Here is a 17,577-nt window from a genome sequence, read left to right on the forward strand (position 1 = left end):
TGGGGGGGCGGGGCCTGGAGGACTCCTCTGGCTCGGCCCCTCCTTGCCTTCCCAGCCCGGCCCACCCACCCTCCAGTCTGAGCCGCCGCTGCTGAGGCTGGGCCGCCTGAAGTCTCCCGGAGAGAGGGGAAGCCAGGTGGGGAGAAAATGCCAGTGGGGGAGTGCGGGGTGGACTCCGAGCCTTGGGTCTGTGAGCTGGGAGATGGCCTCTGACTGGTGCTCATCCAGCGAGCTCGTGATGCTGTGGGTCTGGGAGGGCAGTAGAAAGGTGTTTAAAGTGTAAGCGATCCCAGCACTTGGGAGGCAGGAGGATCAGTGTGACTTTAATGCCAGCCTGGGCTACACAGACCTTGTCTCAGAAAAAGATGTGAAGGCTCCAGGTGCTTGGTGAGGCTGTATGAATGATATGTGGGTTTTGAAAGCATGAAGATCAGTTATAGGGGGTGTGTTAAGGAGGCCGAGGCCTGGGGGTGGATGGGGTGGTGGAGGGGCACTGGGGTGTGAGCCTGCAGGATGCTGAGTGGATCGGTTAAACGCGCACAGGTGCGGGCACTTCCGGGGGCCAGCATGGAGAAGTGGATGTCCCGACTCCGGCCCGGCGGGAACGTTCCTGGAAGGGTGGGGGCTGGAGGCATGGGGGGCACCCATTAACCTCTTTTTGCCTGCAGCCCACAGCGCCGAGTCCCTGAGAATCATGGGGCCCTGGGTTGAGCTGCGAGCTCTGTTAGGCGGACTTTCCTTCCTCCTGCTGCTGCTGTCAGGCCAGGGGGCCAAGGGTGGATCCCTCCAGGAGAGGTGACAGCTGAGGGCGGGGCCTGGGGGAAGCCTGGTGGTGCCTTCTGCTGGGGGTCGGGCTTCACGGGGCGCGGGGGGGGGGCAGTTGAGTTTGGAACAGGGGCGGGGGGGAGACGGACCGCAGGGCCCTGTGGCTGCTCAGGAGGTGGGACCCTGGCTTCCAGAGGCCTGGCCCATTCAGTGTCTCCCACCTGCTCTCCCGATCTGGATGCAGACAGGGGGTCTGCTCCAAGCAGACGGTGGTGGTCCCACTCCGCTACAACGAGTCCTACAGCCAGCCAGTGTACAAGCCCTACCTGACCCTGTGCGCTGGGAGGCGCATCTGCAGCACCTACAGGTGAGGGAGGGGTGGCTGAAATCAGGGGTCTCTCAAAGCCACCCCAAATCCTCGGCAGAACCTGCATCCGGGGCCCTGAGCCTGGCGCTGTGTTCTAGGACCACGTACCGCGTGGCTTGGCGGGAGGTGAGGCGCGAGGTGCGGCAGACCCATGCCGTGTGCTGCCAGGGCTGGAAGAAGCGACACCCGGGGGCGCTCACCTGTGAAGGTGAGACCAGGTGTTCGGGGCCCTGCGGGGACTTGGGGAGCCCCGTGGGGTCAGGGTCTGACCCCCCCTGCCACACCCCCTACAGCCGTCTGTGCCAAGCCCTGCCAGAACGGAGGCGTCTGCGTGGGGCCGAGCCAGTGCGAGTGCGCGGCAGGCTGGGGCGGGAGGCACTGCCACGTGGGTAAGTCGGGGCGCGCAGGGCGGGGTCCCCGGGAGTGAGGGCCCGCCCCAGCCCTCTGCTGTCTCCTCTCTCCGGTAACTAGACGTGGATGAGTGCAGGGCCGGAATCGCCCTGTGCTCGCACCGCTGTCTCAACACTGCGGGCAGCTTCACCTGCAGCTGCCCTCAAGGTCAAGTGCTGGGTCCCGAAGGGCTGACCTGCACCGAGCGCGCCCCGGGGCGCCCCACCAGCGCCAGCATCCTCAGTGTGGCAGGTGAGTGTGGGCCAGGGACCGGGCAGCCAGGGCACAGCTGGCGCCTGGGCGGGGTCACTTTCCCGTGCCATGCCGTGCTGTGTCCTAGTCCGGGAAGCCGAGGAGGAAGGCGAGGAGAGAGCCCTGAGGCGGGAGGTTGGTGAGCTGCGAGGGCGCCTGGAGCGGCTGGAGCTGGTGAGCCAGGCGGGCGGGCGGGAGCGAGCGAGCGGGAGAGAGCCTGCGGCTGGGAGCCTCTCGCCATGGGGCCGGCCCGAGCGTCCCGTTCCTGCCCTGCAGTGGGCCAGCCAGGCTGGGGCCTGGGTTCGCGCCGTGCTGCCCATACCGCCCGAGGAGCTGCAGCCTGAGCAGGTGGCAGAGCTGTGGGCCCGGGCCGACAGGATTGAGTCTCTCAGCGACCAGGTGCTGCTGCTGGAGAGAGGCTGGGTGCCTGTGAGTCCCGCCGCCCCACTCCCGGCCTTCCCTGGGCTTCATCTCACTGAGCGCAGCCCCATCTCACGGACTCGTGGGTGAGGGCGGCCTGCAGATGGCACAGCCGCCATGCCTGCCCTCTCATCAATCAGGCTCCTGTGAGGACAACAGCCTGGGTACTGGCCTCAACCCCGGATAAGAAGCCTCCGTAGCCTCTCCCCTAATTTATACAGAAACCATCGACTAATTTCCTGGGACTGGCCAAGCAACTGCAGACGAAGCCATCCAGATGGAGGGACAAGGAGCCACGCACGGCAATACTGGCAGCCAGCCTGCTGCCCGGGCGGGCTGCTGGGCCGGGTCTGCTTGTCTAGCGCCTTAACAAACTCAGCCAGAAGACACCCACCTTTCTCTCTCTTTATTCTCAGCGGCTTGCTGTTATCCAGACAATTAATAAAAACCAACCACGTGAAACTGGGTTCCCCCTCTCCTTGCAGTCCCAGCCACCTCCCGGGTCATGGGAACAGGTCTGGAGGGGGGAAGGGAGCAGCCAATGCCACTTCCGGAAATGAAGAGCTCTCAGAGGGGAAGCCTCAAAACAAAGAGAAATAAATTAAATGCTCCCCTCTCTCCTCCCCAGCAGGGTCCAGTTCCTCTCCCCGAACCCCAGGGAGAGGTGAGCACAGCACCTGAGCTCTGCCTCTGCCCCAGGGTCTGCTTAGGGTGGTGCAGGGGCTGGGTGGGTCCGGACCACTGAGGAATGGACCACAGGCGGGAAGCGGGAACCTGGAGACCCAAGTGGCACCCAGGAGTGTGCCCCAGCCTGGGCATCTTGGCAAGGGCAGGACGGGACCTGTGAGTGAGAAGAGTCCAGCCCCTCTGGGGGGCTCACCGGGAGTATGAAGGCTGAGGCAGGTTCCCAGCGCGAGCCTGGGAGGTGAGTTCCAGGTCTGAGCTTCCGGGCAGGGGGAGGCGTTGAGTCCCGGGGCTTGGGGGTGAGGGCTGGACTGTTCCACAGAACTCGTGAGTTCCCTGGCCAATGTGGAGTGGAGAGGGAGGGCACGCAGGAGAGCCCACGGGGTGGGAAGAGACGGAATGTCGCCCCGCCTTGAGTCGGATGAGCCACTTGAGATGAGGGGGCAACGTCACAGACAAGATGGCGAGGTGGGCTCAGAGTGGAGGCCGAGGCAAGGCGGGAGTCTGTGGGTGGGGCAGGAGGGCCGGTGTGAGCCTGGGTCCACATTCACTTCAAAAGTTGAAGACTCCAGAAGGGAGCAGGGGGGACGGGGAGGAGGAGGAGGAGCTGGCCACCTCCGGGCCACTGGGCTGGCAGGGTGAGGAGGAAGCGGGAGGAAGCGGGACGGAGCGGGACGGAGCGGGACGGAGCGGGACAGAGCGGGGGGGCTCAGAGCCGGGCCTCGCCCAGCGCCCCGGGCTTCTCCCGACAGTCACCACCTCCCCGGCCAGCAGCGGAGATTTCTCGGAAGATGGTGAGCATGGAGTGCCGGACTCTGTCAGCCAGCTCGGGGACGTCGTCTGGTGTCAGCCCTTCCGTGGGCACCGGGGGCAGCACCCGCACCTGACACCGCCCTGGTGTGATGAGGGGCACCATCACGGCCTGTCCTGCCCCTCAGTTCTCTTCCCTGAGCCCTCACCGCTCCCCTCTCTAGCCAGCTGCCTGGTGCTCTGAGCCCTCCTGTCCAGAGTGTCCCCAAACCCGGGCCAAAACCCTCCTCCCCACCCCTCGGCCCTCTCTCCCTGGGCCTAGCACTTCTTGCTAAGCGTGCTTCATTACAGCTTGGCACACCGGGCTTCACTTCCTTGTTAGATTGTGTCAGCCCCTTCTGGAGAGACCAAGTACTGCCCATGGAGCAGAGTACGCCGGGTGCTTACTGAGTACTCAGTGCCGGAGTAGGGTCGGACTAGATGACCAGACAGATGCCTTCCGGCCCTGACCAAAGCACAGCCCTGCCTCACAGTGACCCCTCCCACGTTTCTGGCCACACCCTGCCCCCTCCCCGCTGCGCGCTCAGGGCCCTCACCTGAGGTGAAGCGGCGCTCTTTCTTGCAGTAGAAGTCTTGATAGGAGGACATGACTATGGGCACAATGGGAACCTGTGGGACAGAGAAGGCCAATCAGGCCATGGCTGTCTTCTGGGACAGAGCCTCTGCCGGGAGAGGGAGCGAGGGCAGGGCCTGGGGGCTGAGCAGTGGAAGGGGAAGCAGCAGTCACCTGGGCCTGTACTGCAAGATGGAAGGCGCCACGTTTGAAGGGCAGCATGGAGCCATTGTGGTTTCTTGTTCCTTCGGGAAAAACCCAGACTCTCACCTGGGGGAGAGAGTACAAAGACGACTCACTTGTACGCAGGGGTCAGAGTGGAGTGAGGTGGATCAGTTAACTCTCTAGCTCCCCAAGCCCCACCTCTCCAGCTGACTCACGTCCTGGGTGAGCAGGGTCTGGGCGACTTCAGACATGACACTGATGGCGTCTCCCGTGCGCTTCCGGTCGATGAAGATGACTCCAGCCAGCCAGCAGGCCAGCCCAGCAGAGCCCGCCCACAGCAGCTCACGCTTGGCAATGGGCACACAGCGGCCTGGCAGCACCTCCATCATCCCTTGGGCAGGGTTAGAGCGGGGACAGTGTCACAGCAGGCGGGTTACCTCACTAAGGTCATCACCCACAGCAGCAGGGACTGGAGACACAGGAGCCTCGTAAAAGCAGGGGGGACCAGATACAGGCACCTGGCTGAGGAGGGCAGCGCTGCCTGAGGAGGAGCAACACCTCCCAGCAGAGGAGAGTGCCAAGAGGGCGCGTGGCTCGGGGCCCCGCGCTGCCGGGGGTCTCACCGAGCAGGTCGAGGGAGCTCTGGTGGTTGGAGACCACGACGTAGGGCTGTGAGGGAGGGAAGTGGTGAGCCCCTCGGACCTCCACTCGGATCCCGTATAGGTACTTGATGTGGAGCAGCATTAGACGCAAGATCCTGTGGGATCACAATAAGGGGTGTGGCGGGTGGGATCCACGGTGCTGACCTGCAGGCCCCACGCACCAGCCCCTGCCCCTTTCCCGGCCATCTCTGCAGCCCCCGCCCCTTGTCCCTAGGCTCAGCTGCTCTCCTCTCCATGCACCCCACCAGCCCTCACCCTCAGGTTCCCCATCGCCCTGCACCCCTGGCCCCTCACTTCATGTTCTCAACGTTTCGCCCCCGCACAGCACACACAGGGATGGCGAGCACAGCCAGGAAGAGGATCCAGCCATTGTAAAAGGCCATCTTGAAGAAGTACTTGGCACTGGGGGCACAGAACCACAGGGTGGGCAGCAGAAGCAGCAGCAGCAGCAGCAGCACCGTCCATGCCCCGGGCCACAGCTCCATTCTGGTCACCTGCAGGAGACGGGCCGAGGATGGAGCCTGGTTTCTACGGGGCAGTGACGCAGGGCAGGGCCCTGTGGGAAGGAAGCCTCTGGAGGACGGACAGTCCCTGCCACCACCTCCCTAGGGTTCCCGGCACATTCAGAGGTCAGAGAGTCACAGGCCAGACATCCACAGCTTGCACATATGTTGTAATAACACAACACTAATGATGATAGCTAATGACTGCAGTTGCAAAAGGTCTCACAGTCGTCCACAAACAGTGGCGGCCAGCCACACGTGGCCACGGAGTGCCTGCAATGTGGCCAGTCCACAGCGAGGTATGCAGGAAATGCAAAATACACATCAGATGTTAAAGACTGGGTGAAAAACGAAAATGTAAAGTATGCCACTAATAATCTTTCATGTTGATTCCTTTTGGATATATTACGTTCCATGAAGTATATTATTCAGATTAAATTCATTGTTTTTTTTTTTTGGTTTTTGGTACTGGCGATTGAACTCAGGTCCTTGAGCTTGCACAGCAGGCAGCGAAACCACTGAGCTAAATCCCCAGCCCTCATTGTTTCTTTTTACCTTTCTCAATGTAGTTATCAGAAAATTTAAAATTATACATGTGGCTCACATACTATTTCTACTCGGTAGTGCTGGTCTATCTCCATTAAACTCTTACATATGATCCATACAGTAATCTATTAAAAGCATTATTAATATTTAACGTTTTACAGGAAATACACTCAGAGAGATTAAGGAACTTACCGGAGGTCATACAGCTCCTAAGCAGCAGTTTCTAGATCAAATCTAAGCAGCCTGGGCACCTAAGCCCTCATTTTTGCTATCACCTGTGAGTGCACACATGGCAGATATACTTACCGACAGCGACAAAACACCCATGAGTGCCCCAGAGAAAGAATAACACACTGTTGATGCAAACAAACACACACAGTCATGCAAAGACCAACGGGTTCACACACACACACACACACACACACACACACATCTATCAACAGTGACACACAGAGGAACATAAACACATGCCTAGAAAAATCCCTCTCCCCGCAAGGCAGCCTCTTCCATTCCCAGATACCCCCAACCTTATTTCTGCAGCCAGGCAAGCCATACGGTGGCAATGTGGGCAGCCAGGTAGGGGTAAGGCCTCCTCATACAGGACGAGGAGGCAGAGAAGGAAAGGAACATCACACCACTGGCTTGGCTCCGGAGCAGAAGGGGTGTGGGCAGCAGAACCTGCCTTCCAGGTCCCGCCTCCTTCCTCCATCCCGCCCCACTTACAGTTGACACTGGCGACGACTGACTGACGACCGACCCACAGACAGACAGACGGATGGGGTCCCTTGTAGCCAGAGCCCTGTAAGAGGTGAGAGATAAAGGAAGGGGTAGTGGAGGAAACTGGGGCCACAGGCCCTCTGGCTGCCCCATCTCACTGGCCCAAAAGTTCAGACCCATGCAAGTTCGCTTCCCTGCCACGAACCTTCATGCTTCGGAGCCTCCAATGCGCTCTTGCCCTGGGTGGGAACGCCCTCTCTGCCTCCTCTCTTGCCACCCTCAGCCCAGTTCTGGAACCCCCGCAGGCCTGTGTTTTTCCGATAACATCTGTCTTTTTTTTTTTTTTTCCTGGTACCAGGGATTGAACTCAAGACCTTGAGCTGTTGAGGCAGGCTCGGTGCCGCTAAGCTAAATCCCTGGCCCTGATAACCTTTGTCTTGCTCAGTGGTGCTCCTGGTATAGAAATACAAATTCTTGGACCTCACCCAGATATACTCAAATCAGAAATCCTGGGCAGCAGGCCAAGCAGTCTGTACTGTAACAAACTCTGCAGGTGAGTGTGATTGCACTCAGGTCAAGAAGCGCTGATAAGGACACCACCCTACAGCATGGGCCCCCTCACTGGCACCCGCCTCCTGGCTGCAAAGCTGTGTGCAACTCGAGGACAGGGGGTGTCTTTTCTCCAATGGCAGGAGAAGGTAGACCAGGTGCTCAATAAACTCTGGCTGAACAGATTATAGGGCTGTATACACACCCATAGCCATAATTAATGACAGAGATAGTGGCTCTGATCATGAATCAGACAGCTACCCTCTTGAGGAATATTCGCTGTGAAAATGAGTCACTAAGAAAATTCTGAATCCAGGGCTGGAGATTTAGCTCAGTGGTGCAGCTGCCTGCCTCGAAAGTGCAAGGTCCTGAGTTCGATCCCCAGTACCAAAAAAAAAGAAAGGAAGAAAATACTGACTGCACCAAGTCTATTCTGTGTGGGTGTGCATGCACACACACACACACACACACACACACACACACACACACGGCCACAGGGAAGGCAGTGACTTCCCAAAGAAAGAGAAATAGTATCAAGGTGCCACCAGGGGAAGATACTGCTGTCATCAGTTAGTGCCCACAGTGCAAAAGGGTGGGGCACATCACCAGGTTCACAGCTGGGCCGACTCTGTGACATGCAGTGGAGCCCACAGACCCAAACTGTATGGAGCAGGTGGAGGCATAGTGCGTGCAGAAGGCTAGGAGGCCGGCGAGGTAAGCATGTAAGGATGGGCCAGTGGGGACTCGGGGACCAGTTACCTTCCCTACTATGTGATATTAAGGGAGCCTAGGAGACAGAAACATCCAATGAAGCACCAAATGGGTTACACTGACCAAGAAGGTTTGAAATAAATGGTAGGCGTGACCAGAACACGCGCACTATGTATATGTCACATCAGCTTTCCTGTGAAGCTCCCTGTGCAAACACATGTGGCAAGAACCCTAACTAGGAAAACAGGCCGGTCCAATCACTAGGTGAGAGTCCTGTGTGCACTGGGCCCCAGCCCCGGGACCCAGGCCTACTGCGGACAGGGGCCATGGACATAGGACTGAGCCCAAAGCAAATAAGGTATGTAAACTTTCTGTGCTCAAATCAACATGCAAGAACAGAAAACGTGAGAAACATGAAACCACACAGGTACAATAAAAAAACACATGCGGTCCTCGAACATCTCCAAGCTACATGTGAGATATGGACACAATATTCGAGAATGGGCAATTCTGAAGGGAAAAAAAAATCATTTTTCTGCAGCCTGTGGGATAGCACAGGGGCAAGCCAGCGGCACACAAGCCATTAACATGTCAAAGGCACAGGCGACAAGGAAAACGCAGCCCCCACAGGCGTCGAGGTGTCTGTCAACGAGGGTCTCGGGCAGGCCGCAGAGACAGAGGTTCAGAGCCCACAGGAAACAGGGGTGCCTGAGGGCATTCCCAGGAAGGCATTCCGCTTCTCTTCTCACCCCCAAAAGTCATGTGGGGCCAACGGGCAGGAGAAGCAACTGGGAGCCACAGGGAGCCCCTCTCCCCGCCTCCCGCCCACAACCGGCCCCAGTTCAGCTTCCATGCCCCCTCCCACCCAGGCCCTTGCATTCTTCCTCCCGGGCCTCTCCTTCCCCAGCAACCTCTCCCGGCCGCCCCCCAGCCCCATCCCCATCCCCACCCCTCGTCCACGTCCTTCGGCACCCTCCGCCCTCCGCCTCCCACCCTTTACCCGCCCACACCTCAGAGGGGTGGGGGGCCCGGGGGCGGCCCCCTCCCCAGCCGGGCTGCGGCGGCGGTGGCGGCGGCTGGCTGTGTCTCTCGGCCGGGGTGTCGGTGCCAAGGGGGCGACAGGACTTGGGGGTATCCTAGCCCCGGCCGGTGGAGGGGCGGTGGGGGTGGAAGGCCGGGCCCATCGCGGTAGGAACGGTGGGGGGTCGTCCCCCCGCCCTCCCTTCCCGCGGTCTCTGAGGGCTGGGGCAGCTGGCGCCGCTATCTCCCCCGCCCCTCCCCAGCGCCGCTGGCTTCCGGGGCTGACCAGGAAGTGGGAGGCGGTGATGGGCGGCCCGTTCTGCCAATCGCCTCTCAGAGACCCGGGTGTCTCCGCCCTAGTCGCCGCATCCTCTAGCCAGCTCCGCCCCGCGAGAGCTCGGCTCACTTCGGCCTCGGCTCCAGCTGCATCTTTTTTTCCAGCTGCATCTTTTTTCCCCCCCCGACCCTTTCAGCACAAACGGCTGTGAACGCCCTGCTGCCGCTGTATTCCTCCTTCGGCGCATTCCTTTCTCTCATTCTACACCAGCTCTCCCAGTACTGCCACGTTTCCTTCGTCCCTTTCTGATTTCTTCCTTTCTCCTGAACTCCAGGATCTGCTCGGTCCGTTCAACTCCCAACTCTTCACGACCCTTTTCTTGCCCCCCCCCCCCCCGCCGCGCTATTTGTGTCCTTCTGTCCAGCACCTACTATATTCCGAGCACGAAGTTACCCTCTTTTTCCCCTTCAGGACTCCATCTCTTCCCCACCTCGCCCTCCAGCACTCTGGTCTGATCCCTTTGCCCTTTGTACCCCACCTCACCCCACCCCATCCCCGCAGCCCGCCTTCCTCCACTCACCCTCTCTGGCCCACTCCTGCTCCAGTTCCCGTCCTCGCTGGTTTACCTCTTTCCCAGTTCCTCCTGTTAGCCTCCTTATTCAAGCTGAAGCAACCCTTCTCCCCAACACAGAATCTGAGTGGATCTTTTCTTGCAATGGAAATTGGGCTTTGAGGCACTGCTTCCTTTGGGTGGGGGAGAATGCTAATTCGTCTCAGATGACTGCCCTCTTAATTTTGTAGCCCTGTATCCAGCTCTGCAGCCCCTGCTCCCCTCTTTTCTGTATTACCATTACCTACTCCTGTTCTCTTTACCTACTCCTCCCTCCTTGTCTCCATTTCAATACCTTCTTTCCTAAATCTGAGTCTTACTTTCCCTGTTCTTCTCTACACAACTCCCCATTTCTCATCTTCTCTTTTTCTTTTTATTCTTAAAGGCAGCGTCTCTATGTAATTCAGGCTGGCCTTGAACTCACTATGTAGCCCAAGTTGGCCTCAAAATCTCGGCGATCCTCCTGCCTCAGCCTCCCGAGCACTGAGATTCCAGGCGTGCGTCACCACGCCTGACTTCATCTTTTCTTATTCTTGAGTCACATGGGACCTTTTATCGGGGTGTTGCTGAGCATCTTTCAGCCTGTGGCAATCTCCCCCCACCCCCCACCTTTTCCTTGCTTGAGTATACACACCCTGGAGAAGAGGATGGGAAGATTGTTGACAATGGGAGGATTGTTACTCAGATTCTGATCCCTGAACCACAGCGAGGGTCACTGACAGTAGGAAAGGCCAAAGCTCCTAGGCGTCCAGCCCAGGAGGTCCCCAGCTCTGCCGGGCAGGTTACAAGGAGGAATGGGCGGAACTAACCCTATTCTGGCGCAGGTCACTTAAAAAGGGCCCGGCCTTGCCTACTATATGCCTCCTCATGAAGGGGTGGGCTAGACCTTCTCTGCTCTTATAGTTCAGGGCGGAGTCGAGGCTGACCCTGTTCTCAGCGTCACATTAAAAAGTGGATGGGTGAGCTGTAGTTCAGTCCTGCTCGGTCACCTAGAGGATAGGCTGAGTTGTCCAGCCGAGGAGGTGGGTTAAAACCGGCGCCGCAGGTCTATGCTCGCACCATCCAGGCGTCGGGCTAATGCTCGTTCTGCTCCCTTCACTAAAAGGGAGGGGAGGTCCCAGGCTCTGTCCCCTACGTCACCTAAGGAGGACGGAGCCATCTTGAACCCGGAGACCCTAGTATTTCTGCTTTTTTCCGAGCTCTGCGCCGGCTTTCCCGCTCTCGGCCAATCAGAGGCGAAAGAAATGGCCCAATCAGCCAAGAGAGTCCACCACCAGAGGACCCGGATGAGGCCGAGACGCGGGCTTTGAACCGGGCCCAGCCAATTGTAGTCACCATGGCAACAAAATAGAGATGAAGGGTGGAATCACAGAAGGTTCAACCTTCACAATCGGTTTACCCAGTTCCGCTGCGTGCTGCGCAGGCGTATTTCTTCTAACCACCATTTTCCTTGGAGTTCTAGCCAATCACGTGCTTTGGAGCCGTATACTCCAAAGTCCAATAAGAATCCGGACATTCTTCGAAAGAGGAAGTGAACGAAAGAAAGGGGTTTAGAGGGGGCGAGATCTATCGGTCCCGAACCAATTGCTTTTGGCCTTTGGTTATAACTGGCAGCTACTCAGACGAATTAAACTCTTCCTGGCCGGCGATGGAGCCGGGACAGCGAGTTGTTACCAATCGCGCGGCCTTGCATGCTGAGTGCGGCTGTACCAGCCAATAACCATTGTGCAAGGGTAGGGCCGCGCAAGCCTTTTCCCGCCCTCATCCTTTAGCCCAATCCTTTCTTTAGAGTACAACATGATTGGTAGGTATTCAGACCAATAGAGTGTAGAAAACCTTGAAGCCTGCCCAATGACCGTGGGCAGGAGGCAGTCTCTCGTTTGTTGGGGCGTGTGTATGTGTGTTTCGGGGGACTGAGGGGTACGCGGGGGCGAAACCGAACCGGCCATGGCAGCAGCAGAGGAGGAGGACGGGGGCCCCGAAGGGCCAAACGGCGAGCGGGGCGGGGCGGGCGCGACCTTCGAATGTAATATATGTTTGGAGACCGCTCGGGAAGCTGTGGTCAGTGTGTGTGGCCACCTGTACTGGTGAGCATCTGGGACGGGGCAGAAAGCGGTGGGGTGCATCTTTGTACTGGGGCCGCCAGGAGCGGGGGACCATACGATCATACAGGTAATCGGAGGGCACAGTCCATAGGGGAGCCCCGAGGAAGGCAGGCATGTGTGTCCTCTCTGGTATGTGTGGGTGGGTGGATCACTTCTGTGCAGATGTGTGAAAATGGGGGTCTTAGAAATTAGGAGGTGGTTCGTGTGTGGTGGATTATACGGAGGAGGTGGGGTGGAGAGTAAGGGGACATCTGTACAGGCGAGAGACCCGAACCAACTTACTCCAGGGAAGTTAAGAGTTTCTTAGTTGTACAAGTAGAAACGATGAGATCTAAAGGTTAGGAGGGCACTCATCAGGCGAGCAGGGGAGACCCAGGGCACATGGGCTCATACACAGGTGAGATCGGGGAGGGCTAATGATGACAGACCTGGATAAGGGCCCTGTGGAGGGACACAACTGAGAGGTGACGGGGCCGTGGAAATCGGGACTTTAATAAGCTTGAAAGCGAGAGGAAAAGGAGCAGTGGAGAACGTGCTGGGAAAGGAGGTTTGGTTCGGAGAGGTGGGGATCAGGATGGGGCTGGGGCTGAGAGAGACCTGGAAAGGAGTGGGTTGAAGCTAATTGGAAATTAAGTTGGAAGGCAGAGAGGGAGGGAATGAGACTTTGTGTGTGTCAGGGGAGAGGAGTGAGGAGAGGGCTGAGTGTGTTGAGGATGCGTGGAGCTTTAGGTACTGGAAGATCAGAGAAGCAGGAAGGCTGAGTTGGCTGGCATGGTAGAGGTTGCAGAAAATATAAAAGGAAATAGATAATACAGTACCTGGGGAGAGGTGAAATGAGACTCGGTGAAGTCTGAGATCTGTGTCTCTCTTTTCTGCTGCTAGTTTGACTTTTTCGCTTTTTTTTTTTTTTGCCTCCTATCCAGTTGGCCCTGTCTGCATCAGGTGTGTATGGGGAAGTGAAGAGAGGGATGAGGCGGCCTGAGGAGCTGGGAGACCCGTTTTGTGCACTTGAAGCCATTTTATCTTTTCTCCCCAGTGGCTGGAGACACGGCCAGATCGGCAAGAGTGCCCAGTGTGTAAAGCCGGCATCAGCAGAGAGAAGGTTGTCCCGCTCTATGGGCGAGGGAGCCAGAAGCCCCAGGATCCCAGGTGAGAGACTGCAGGTGTTGCTGGGGTAAGACGGAAGGATTCTGCTCCAGTAAGACGGTGCCGAAGGGGAGGGAAGACTCCGTGTTAATGGTCTCTCTCTTTGGCCCTCAGACTGAAAACTCCACCCCGTCCCCAGGGCCAGCGACCGGCTCCAGAGAGCAGAGGGGTGAGTTCCTGGCTAGCTGTGTCCCTTCCTTGACAGTGATGTGCCTGGTTTCCCTGACTCTCCTGCCTCCCCAGGGGTTCCAGCCGTTTGGTGATACCGGAGGCTTTCACTTCTCATTTGGTGTCGGTGCTTTCCCCTTCGGCTTTTTCACCACTGTCTTCAATATCCACGAGCCTTTCCGCCGGGGTGCAGGTGAGAGTCCTCCCTGAGCTGCCCGCCCGGAGGCCCCGCGCAGTGCCCCCCCAGCTCCCCCACGGCCTAGGGCTGCATGCTTCCGCAGCTGTCTTTCTCCCCACAGGTGTGGATCTGGGCCAGGGTCACCCCGCCTCCAGCTGGCAGGATTCCCTCTTCCTGTTTCTCGCCATCTTCTTCTTTTTCTGGCTGCTCAGTATTTGAGCTGTGTCTCCTTCCTGCCCACCTCCAGCCAGAGGAGAATCAGTATTGGGGGTCTCTGCTGACCCTTCCTAACTTCTGGACCCCCGTCCCCTGTTTTCTTTGGAGGGCTAAGCCTGGCCGCTCCCCGGGAGGGCGTGGGGAGAAGGGTGACAGCTGTGTACCAGAGGAGACCCCAGTGCTCTGAACTGCTGCCGGGGACCCCAGCCGTGGCGAGGAGGGCTGACAGAAGGGAGTGTCTGTCTGTCCTCTCTCATAATCCTTCACTTTCCCTCAGATTCCTGGATTTGATGTTGAAAGGTGGGCAAGGCTCCTTCTGACTCTCCCTGCTCTTCCTCTTGTTGATTTAATTTAATTTTTCTCTCCCCAGTATCTAATATGGGTTGTGATTCTAAGTGTTCACCCCTCCCACTACCTCCTTTATTACAAATTCAATAAAAAAGGTGAAATGTATTGATGGGGACTTTTCCAAGTTCTTTCTAGAATGGAAGCCTCACCTCCCCAACCTTCGTAGATGTATGTGGTGAGCCCCTCTCCTTTGCAGCTCTCAGGGGTGCAGTGGGTGAGTCTGTCTGTCTGTCTCTGTCTATATCCCACCCACCCCCACACACACAGTGTACTTGGCAAGATGTGTGAGGTGTTTACTTGGCATGGTCCATTCATGAAGGGCTCTGGTTGTGGAAGGAAGTGTGGCGAGCTGGGGCGAGTGACGGGAGAGCTGGTCTGGGGCCAGTGTGGTCCAGGGAGAAGGCGAGGGAGCCGATGGCCGGTCTGCCCGGGGCCCCTCACCTCACGGCCCTCCTGTGCTGCTCCCGGCTGTCTCGGGCACCTCTGACTGGTTCAGCCCTGCACGCTCCTCCTGCTCCTCCTGGCTCTCTGGGACCTTCCTGAGGAGGGTTGGGGAGAATCCCACACGTGGCTCCTAGCACTGTTCTCTCCCCAGCCCCCAGCCTCTCCCTTGCCGCCCAGAAGCCCCAAGTCTGAGGTGTCCGGCTGTCCTCACTTACCTCTCCTTTCCTTGGTGTTGCCTCCTTCGCCACACAATGACCCCAGTGAGCAGGGCAGCTATCCCCAGGCCTGCCAGGGTCCCTAGGGCCAGGGCTAGAGTTCCCAGCCCGGAGCCCCCGACGGAGCCTGCAGGGAGACGGGGAAGCTGAGGGCACTGCCTCGCCACTCACCACTCCTTTCTGGTCGACCCCCTGCCTGCATCTCTGACTACCCCAGCCCCTCACCTGCAGCTTGCCCCTCCTCATCTGTTTCTGGAAGACAAATTTGGAGCAAGTCAGAAGGGAAAAAGGGCTTCAGTCGGGGAAGGCTGTGGGACCCTCTGCTGTCCTTCCTTTTCTTCAGTTCAGAGGGAGAGGCTGGGTTGATCGGGTGGGGTGCAGGAGGCCTGGTGTGGGTGACTGGGGGAGGTGGGGTGGCTCTTGGGGACAGGGTCGGAATGGGTTAGGGAGTTGGAGCCTGCTGTGTCCTCAGCCCAGCCCCAGGGTCCCTGGGGTGTGGGGAGCCTCACCCACAATGCTGATGCTCACGGCAGGGCTTTCCTGGGGCTCGTGGCTGGGATGCATGGCCACACAGCTGTAGGTCCCCTGGTCTTGGGGCCTGACTTCAGGGAGGAGCAGCACAGGGCTGGGAGGCAGGGACAGGCGCGCTCCCTGGAGGAGAGGGAGGAGACCTTCCTTGTGCCCTAGACCAGCGGTCCCCACCTTGGCCTTTGGTCTCCACAGCCTCAGACGCCCTGTCTTCTGCCTCAGCTCCTTGCCCACCTGCCCTCCATTAGCTCCGCTCTTCTCTACTTGCCAGTTAGGGCTCTCTCTACCTCCCAGCCCCTCCAGGCCACTCACGTCCTTCACCCAGTGGATTTCAGGAGTGGGTTGGGCAGGAGCTTCACAGGTCAGGGTCACCGACCCTCCAGGAGCTACTGTTCCACCTGCTGGCTCCACCACCAGCTGCACATTCCCCAGGGGGACAGGCTCTGGGGACGGAAGGTATGAGACTGGTCCTGGTGGCCGTGGGCTTGACCCCTGGCTGCCTGGAAACCATACTTCCACTGAACTTGGGGCTCTCTGCACCCCCCTGCTCACCCCAGACACTGGGCTGGATAGGAGCAGCGTGTAAGGCCTTGCTCCTGGGAAGGCCTGGGCTGAAGCTGCAGGAGAAGGTGGGGCGGGTGGCCCCCACCCTGGCCGGGGTCACCGTCAGCTCCGATTGGAGAGTGAAGAGCCCAGTCTCCGGGTGTCTCCTGGTCTGTTCCTGCACAGCCACTCCTAGGTGGGGGCACGAGGGGAGAAGCCCGCTGGGTGTGGGAGAGTGGGAAGAAGCCAGCTGGCGTGGGGGCACTTTGGGGCTCACCTTTTCCATCGGGCTCGAGGGGTTTCCCATCCAGGTGCCAGCTGAGAGTCCCTGCAGGGTAGCCTCCCTCGGACACACACGTCCCCACCTGGGGAAGAGTGGCGATCTCACCATCCTTTGGAAATGGGAGACGCTGCCCGACACAGGTGTATTCACGGGACTCTTTTCTGTTTCTCCACTTTTGTCCACTACCTTATTGGGGACACCAGGTATGAGTCCCGAGGCAGGATCTACAATTTCTGGCTTGCCAGGAATCTCTGAAGGAGGGAAAAGTCCAGTCAGAGGCTGCTGCTTTGAAACTTCGTGCACCCAGGTATGGGAATGGGGACGGCAGAAGTCAGGGGTCCTCACACCGGGGCCTGGGAGCCGAGGGCTGGGAGAGAAGGCTTTTCCTTAGAGGTGGAAGGGCCCTTACGGTAGACTCCAACCCGGTAGGTGGACTTGGTCTCCTTTCCATGCCTATTCCTTGCCCGGCACCGGAAAGTCCCCTCATCCTGGATCCCAACAGCCGGAAGGAGGAGGGAGCCGTTGGGGAGGACACGAGCCACGCTGTCCCAGGGGCCTCCCTGTGGGGAGAGGACCTTCCACGCCTCCGTGCGGCCTGTGTTCTGGAGACAGGGAAGGCTGCAGCTCAAGCCGTTGGGACAGGGCTGGCGAGGCAGGGCGGTGCATGCCAACCCTCACAGGGCTCTGGAGGGTGGGAGGCCAAGCAGCCCTGCTTACCAGTTTCCATTCCAGCTGCTGCGGTGGCTTCTTAGGGGCCCCCTTACAGTTCAGCACCAGCGGCTTCCCGATCCGGGCTGTGACGTTCTGGCCGCCCACTGCTGCCGCTGCCCCTGAGGGACACCCCGTGGTAGGGGCCGGAAGGGAGCCCGGGCCCATTAGGAAAAGGTGGGTGAGGGAGCTTGAGGCTCTGGGGAGGTGGAGGGTGGGATGCTTTCCACGGGGAGTGCTCACCCCACAGACTGAGGACCAACACCCAGGTTCCCGCTGCTGCCCGTGCTGCCATCCTGCTTGCTTCCCAGGCTCCTGGCTCTCTGCGCCTTCCCTTGCTGTGACCACCGCCCTAGGTGGGGCCTGTCCCCCTCCCCTGCCCCGTGTCCATCTTGTCCTGTCACAGGGAATGCTAGGAATTCACGCCTCTTCCACAAGAGCCCTTCAGGTGCTAGAAGCAATTCTCACCCCACCCCTGGGCACTGGAGCTTCCTGGGGGCGGAGAGGGCACCTCTGAGGGCCTCATTCCCTGCACAGCCCTGCCTATTCCACCAGGCCCAGGAGGGCTGCCTGGAGCCCCTTCCTGACCGGGCGAGCTTGCTAGGCTACGGGCTTCAGGCCAGGCTGTCTCCAGGGTGAACGTGGGGCTGTGTGGTCAGGACCAGGCTGGGGGGCGGGAGAAACCTTCGGGGGA

At 59.1% G+C, this 17,577-nt stretch overlaps 4 protein-coding genes across 8 annotated transcripts; 2 read left to right on the forward strand and 2 right to left on the reverse strand.

Annotated features, from left to right (window-relative positions):
* Window positions 1-38: 38 nt before the first annotated feature.
* Window positions 39-2,660, forward strand: Egfl8 (EGF like domain multiple 8). Its single transcript, XM_021260061.2, is given in 10 exon segments — window positions 39-136; window positions 669-795; window positions 1,010-1,132; window positions 1,231-1,340; window positions 1,426-1,521; window positions 1,604-1,774; window positions 1,863-1,948; window positions 2,051-2,183; window positions 2,186-2,203; window positions 2,335-2,660. Coding segments are annotated over 9 exon segments (885 nt in total). The 5' UTR covers window positions 39-136; window positions 669-694; the 3' UTR covers window positions 2,382-2,660.
* On the reverse strand, window positions 2,588-5,553 carry Agpat1 (1-acylglycerol-3-phosphate O-acyltransferase 1). The gene is made up of 6 exons (XM_004846893.4): window positions 5,363-5,553; window positions 5,030-5,163; window positions 4,622-4,797; window positions 4,416-4,511; window positions 4,225-4,297; window positions 2,588-3,772 (listed from the first exon to the last, which is right to left on the reverse strand). Exons 1-6 carry the CDS (start codon window positions 5,551-5,553, stop codon window positions 3,588-3,590), a joined length of 855 nt encoding a protein of 284 aa, XP_004846950.1. The 3' UTR covers window positions 2,588-3,587.
* Window positions 5,554-11,873: 6,320 nt separating this feature from the next.
* Rnf5 (ring finger protein 5) lies at window positions 11,874-14,267 on the forward strand. 2 transcript variants are annotated; one of them, XM_004846878.4, is made up of 6 exons: window positions 11,874-12,088; window positions 13,030-13,048; window positions 13,143-13,255; window positions 13,367-13,421; window positions 13,496-13,613; window positions 13,720-14,267. In XM_004846878.4, exons 1-6 carry the CDS (start codon window positions 11,949-11,951, stop codon window positions 13,815-13,817), a joined length of 543 nt encoding a protein of 180 aa, XP_004846935.1. In that variant the 5' UTR covers window positions 11,874-11,948; the 3' UTR covers window positions 13,818-14,267. The 2 variants fall into 2 exon arrangements, with proteins under 2 accessions (XP_004846935.1, XP_087066496.1); XM_087210370.1 differs by lacking the exon at window positions 13,030-13,048 and having other exon boundaries at window positions 11,891-12,088.
* Window positions 14,268-14,434: 167 nt separating this feature from the next.
* Window positions 14,435-17,507, reverse strand: Ager (advanced glycosylation end-product specific receptor). 4 transcript variants are annotated; one of them, XM_004846882.4, is made up of 11 exons: window positions 17,127-17,507; window positions 16,893-17,005; window positions 16,585-16,777; window positions 16,362-16,426; window positions 16,170-16,257; window positions 15,902-16,084; window positions 15,662-15,792; window positions 15,331-15,472; window positions 15,047-15,073; window positions 14,822-14,948; window positions 14,435-14,701 (listed from the first exon to the last, which is right to left on the reverse strand). In XM_004846882.4, the coding sequence occupies exons 1-11, from the start codon at window positions 17,176-17,178 to the stop codon at window positions 14,605-14,607; spliced, it is 1,218 nt and encodes a 405-aa protein (XP_004846939.1). In that variant the 5' UTR covers window positions 17,179-17,507; the 3' UTR covers window positions 14,435-14,604. The 4 variants fall into 4 exon arrangements, with proteins under 4 accessions (XP_004846939.1, XP_021115716.1, XP_021115717.1 ...); XM_021260057.2 differs by having other exon boundaries at window positions 15,047-15,178; XM_021260058.2 differs by lacking the exon at window positions 15,902-16,084 and having other exon boundaries at window positions 15,047-15,178.
* Between the last annotated feature and the right edge of the window lie 70 nt (window positions 17,508-17,577).

This window comes from Heterocephalus glaber, unplaced genomic scaffold (genome assembly GCF_053883595.1).
Source record: "Heterocephalus glaber isolate CG9 unplaced genomic scaffold, H.glaber_assembly_v1.0 deba00001141, whole genome shotgun sequence".
Lineage (NCBI taxonomy): Eukaryota > Metazoa > Chordata > Mammalia > Rodentia > Bathyergidae > Heterocephalus > Heterocephalus glaber.

What these genes read in the sequence shown, in the direction of transcription:
- Ager (XM_021260057.2), bottom strand. Translation starts at nt 17,178, where the DNA reads ATGGCAGCACGGGCAGCAGCGGGAACCTGGGTGTTGGTCCTCAGTCTG. An exon ending in CCTCGAGCCCGATGGAAAAG is followed by an intron (nt 16,085 to 16,169) that starts GTGAGCCCCAAA and finishes GCCCCCACCTAG; the next exon opens with GAGTGGCTGTGCAGGAACAG. An exon ending in CGTGAGCATCAGCATTGTGG is followed by an intron (nt 15,179 to 15,330) that starts GTGAGGCTCCCC and finishes CGATCAACCCAG; the next exon opens with CCTCTCCCTCTGAACTGAAG.
- Agpat1 (XM_004846893.4), bottom strand. Translation starts at nt 5,553, where the DNA reads ATGGAGCTGTGGCCCGGGGCATGGACGGTGCTGCTGCTGCTGCTGCTG. An exon ending in CGAAACGTTGAGAACATGAA is followed by an intron (nt 5,164 to 5,362) that starts GTGAGGGGCCAG and finishes GTGATCCCACAG; the next exon opens with GATCTTGCGTCTAATGCTGC. An exon ending in ATCTTGCAGTACAGGCCCAG is followed by an intron (nt 4,298 to 4,415) that starts GTGACTGCTGCT and finishes TCTGTCCCACAG; the next exon opens with GTTCCCATTGTGCCCATAGT.
- Rnf5 (XM_004846878.4), top strand. Translation starts at nt 11,949, where the DNA reads ATGGCAGCAGCAGAGGAGGAGGACGGGGGCCCCGAAGGGCCAAACGGC. An exon ending in CAGAAGCCCCAGGATCCCAG is followed by an intron (nt 13,256 to 13,366) that starts GTGAGAGACTGC and finishes TTTGGCCCTCAG; the next exon opens with ACTGAAAACTCCACCCCGTC. An exon ending in GCCTTTCCGCCGGGGTGCAG is followed by an intron (nt 13,614 to 13,719) that starts GTGAGAGTCCTC and finishes TTCTCCCCACAG; the next exon opens with GTGTGGATCTGGGCCAGGGT.